The sequence below is a fragment of the Festucalex cinctus genome, chromosome 9 (assembly GCF_051991245.1).
Source record: "Festucalex cinctus isolate MCC-2025b chromosome 9, RoL_Fcin_1.0, whole genome shotgun sequence".
Classification (NCBI taxonomy): domain Eukaryota; kingdom Metazoa; phylum Chordata; class Actinopteri; order Syngnathiformes; family Syngnathidae; genus Festucalex; species Festucalex cinctus.
The window spans coordinates 8,070,175-8,074,169 of NC_135419.1; the positions used below are offsets into that span (position 1 = coordinate 8,070,175).

The 3,995-nt window shown below is 41.4% G+C and overlaps 1 protein-coding gene across 4 annotated transcripts in view; it reads left to right on the forward strand.

Moving 5' to 3' along the window:
• LOC144025972 (amyloid beta precursor protein binding family B member 2-like) overlaps nt 1–3,833 on the forward strand; it is a 35,532-nt gene extending 31,699 nt beyond the window's left edge. For all 4 annotated transcript variants that reach the window (XM_077532390.1, XM_077532392.1, XM_077532391.1 and 1 more), the window contains 4 exons: nt 1,479–1,559; nt 1,668–1,783; nt 2,738–2,920; nt 2,990–3,833. In XM_077532390.1, coding sequence (XP_077388516.1) covers nt 1,479–1,559; nt 1,668–1,783; nt 2,738–2,920; nt 2,990–3,166 — 557 coding nt within the window. In that variant the 3' untranslated portion in view covers nt 3,167–3,833. The remainder of the gene's footprint in view (nt 1–1,478; nt 1,560–1,667; nt 1,784–2,737; nt 2,921–2,989) is intronic.
• The last annotated feature ends 162 nt before the right edge of the window (nt 3,834–3,995 follow it).

Here is a 3,995-nt window from a genome sequence, read left to right on the forward strand (position 1 = left end):
AATAATAATAATAATAATAATAATAATAATAATAATTAATAATGCAAAATGTACTGGCAATGTTTTAAGTAAAATGTAACATCCTCAAGTATTATGGAAGTGTAAAAAAAAAACAAGTTAACCGCTCTGAATATTACAGCGCAAAACTCAGTTATTACTGTAATAATAAACGATAAAAGTGCAATGCAATCTTGTGATTAATATTGTTCTTAATCTTAACTGTACTGTACTGTAACTCTAACTGTAACTTCATTAGGGGAACGATAAAGTCGAGTTGACAAAAAAGAACAGATGACTAAATGAAGTAGTTTTTGCATAGTTACAATTGTGTTGGTTCAATTCAATTACCCTTTGTTTTGTTGCATTTACGCAATGGCTAAATTAGAATAACTCAGAAAATGCAAATGGTTACCTCAATTTATTAAGTTGGTCCAGCACTTTGTTGACAGTATATAATTAAATGGAGTAGTATCACACAATGAAAATTAAGTTGATTCATTTTAATTTAAATTCTAGCGTGCAAAACCAATTCAGTTGTTTGTACTAAAGTAACCTTGTGGCATTTACACAATGGCGGCTGAGTTGAATGAACTTGAAAAGATGTATACAAATTGTTACCTCAAGTTCAGTCAACTTTTCAGTTTTTAGGGAAAAATTTGGATGGATGGATGGATGGGTGGACGGACGGTTGGTTGGTTCTCCATTCATGTTCTTCTGGTCTCTCCATCTAGCTGAGATGGGAATGCTGCTGATGTCAGGATAATGTTCCTGCTGTGTCCTCTGTTTGTCCTCGCTGTGCATTCAAGTGTAAAAAATAAATAAATAAATAAACCTCCATCCTTGGAACTAATGTTTTCCTGGATGTGCCGGGGGAAAGGATTGGAGGAACTCACTGTGTGTGTATGTGTGAGTGCACCCTGATGAGGTGAATCCAGGTAAAAGACATTATCCCGGATTGATTTGTCATAGTCTGTCCACGGAGATGAGCTCATGATGAATTTCTACTCCCTGAAATTCACCAATTAAGATGATGGTGGTGCAAAATGGGCCGAAGCTCATTATGAAGAACGAGCAATAGGTGATCGGGTTTATTCCAAGCGATTGTGTGTTTAAAAAAAAAAAAAAAAAAAAGGAGAGCTATTTCTCTCCAACTTCAAACTTCAACCCCAAAAATGAGGTCCTGTGGGCGGAGTGTGAACTTACTTGAACTCCCTTACTGATGCAGATGCTGATGCAGGTGATCCGCCGTCTTTGAGTAATCTGTTCTGCCCGCAAGCTTCCATGTAAACAAACCCAGCAGGACTTCCACCCAGAAAACATCCAGCCCTAATCATGCCGGCAGCACCCGAAAATATGCAAATATTCACAAGCCTATTTTATTTCTCCAGTTTGAGCCAATTATTGTAGCATAAGGAGCTCCGTTAGATGTTATTTGTCGTTTGTAAAAATGTGTGTTTTATGTGCTTTCCACTGTGCAGAATTTCCAATGCCAAAGACTGAGCTGGTGCAGAAGTTCCACGTGTTCTATCTGGGTATGACGTCAGTCAACCGGCCCATAGGTACAATTGAACTCGCTCTTCAAACGAAACGCCCCCCTTCGGACTTGCAATAAATTCCTCCCGCCGTCGTCTCCTGCTTCTGCTCCCCTGTGTGTGTTCTGTCTCCAGGTATGGACATCATAAACGGAGCCATCGACAGCCTGGTGTCCTCCACAGGCAAGGAGGACTGGACGCCGGTCATTCTGAGCATTGCTGACACCACTCTGGCTGTCATCAAAGAAAAGGCATGTTTTCCCTCATACATTATTATGTTTAGCAGTGGTTCTCAAATTGACTTCAGGGACCATAACCAATACCACAGAATCAGTTACTTCACTTCACTTTGAGCCAATTAAAAGCTAAGATTTGGTTTTGACTTTTCACATATATCGATGAGGTCCCATTAGGGGCATCATTCAGGTTTACATCTCACACCAGTACTGAAATGATGTCATACATACAACTGAAGTAACAGTAGTAATGCGAGTGAAAACAAATTGTAGTGTGTGTAACAGCATTTAAGTAGAGTTTCAGTGGTGTATCTAAGCATGAGGCAAATTTCAGTATTGTGTGAGATCATTTCAGTAGTGTGTGAGAGCATTTCAGCACAGTAGTAATGCGAGTGAAAACAAATTGTAGTGTGTGTAACAGCATTTAAGTGGTTTCAGTGGTGTATTTAAGCATGAGGCAAATTTTAGTATTATGCGAGATCATTTCAGTAGTGTGTGAGAGCATTTCAGCACAGTAGTAATGTGAGTGAAAAAAAATGTATGTGTAACAGCATTTAAGTAGTTTCAGTGGTGTGTGTATATAAGCATGAAGCAAATTTGAGTAGTGTGTGAGATCATTTCAACAGTGTGTGGGAGCATTTCAGCACAGTAGTTATGTGAGTGAAAAAAATGTGTAACAGCATTTAAGTAGTTTCAGTGGTGTGTGTATATAAGATTGAAGGAAATTTCAGTAGTGTGTGAGAGCATTCAGTAGTGTATGAGAGTGTTTCAGTGGCACGTGTGACCGTGTTTTGCTATTGTATACTGCATAAGTAGTATTGCACGCAGTATTTCTAACCGTTCTATGTCAAAAACATAAATTTTTGCATCTTGGAATAAAGAAATACTGAATTGAATTCAGTTGAATTTTAACTCGCCAGCTGGTGACTCAATGATTATATTGAAAAGGTGAGTTGAATTGTCTTGCAGGAGGAGGAAGAGGAAGCGCTGGTGGAATGTCGCGTCCGTTTCTTATCCTTCATGGGAGTCGGGCGGGACGTCCACACGTTTGCCTTCATCATGGACACGGGAAACCAACACTTCCAGTGCCACGTGTTCTGGTGCGACCCCAATGCTGGATGCGTGTCGGAAGCGGTGCAGGCGGCGTGCGTGGTAAGTTGCGTGCGGTTCGAATGGAACTCAAACTGCAATATCGACACAATTCTCATTCTCCTCTTTCAGTTGCGTTATCAGAAGTGTCTGGTGGCGAGGCCGCCCTCGCAGCGGGCCGGCTCCTCGTCCTCGCCCGCCGCCGACTCGGTGAGCCGCCGGGTGAGCACCAGCGTGAAGCGCGGCGTCCAGTCTCTCATAGGCACTCTGAAAGCCAAGAAACAGCCATCGGAACTCCCTCAGCAATGACCCTCACCAGTGAGCACAGCACCAAACCCCTCCCACCCAAACAACTCACACCTCCGCTGCCATGGTAACCAGTGATGTACATATATGTTAGCGGACAACACCAAAAAATAAGTGTTACAGATGATGAAAGGTGTTTTTATTGGAGAGGAAGACTTATTTGGCTTTCGGGGGGGAAAAAAAGTGCTCTCCAGTCTCGATGCTGCTCAGAATGGATTCATGGAATCGCTTTATATTCACACTCAATCAGCATCTGACTGAAAGGCGGAGTCACCTAAGCCTCATGGTGTGTGTCACCAGAACCTTCCAGCAACTTCAGCTGCCCACTAAATGCCATTTAAATGACTCCATGCATTATACGAAGGAGGGGGAGCTGGAAAAGAAATCACCCTCACAGATGATTGTGTGAAGTGATTGTAATAATCAAGTAATTACAATGGAATATGCGTAGGAAGAGTATAATTTCAGGCACAAAAGAGGGAGCGATGATAGACGTGGGTTTTTGATTATGCATGTTACCTTGATGGTTTTATGTTGATGCGATTCCGAGTATTCACCAGTGATGGAAACACATCAAGCAGATGCTGTCAGCACAAGTCATCTCCACGCAACCGTAAATTGATGAACATAGGCACAAGAAAATAAACTCCTCGCCACTCAACATTTTTAATCTTGTTTTTGCTAGGAATTACTCTAAAAAATATTCTCCATATTTGAGTTGAAAAGAAAGAATGTCACATTGTTAGCTGTCAAAATGTCCTCAGGAATCTTTACGCATAAAATTTTCATATGGGATCAAGAGAGGGCAGATCATTTCATTGACGGTGGTGCC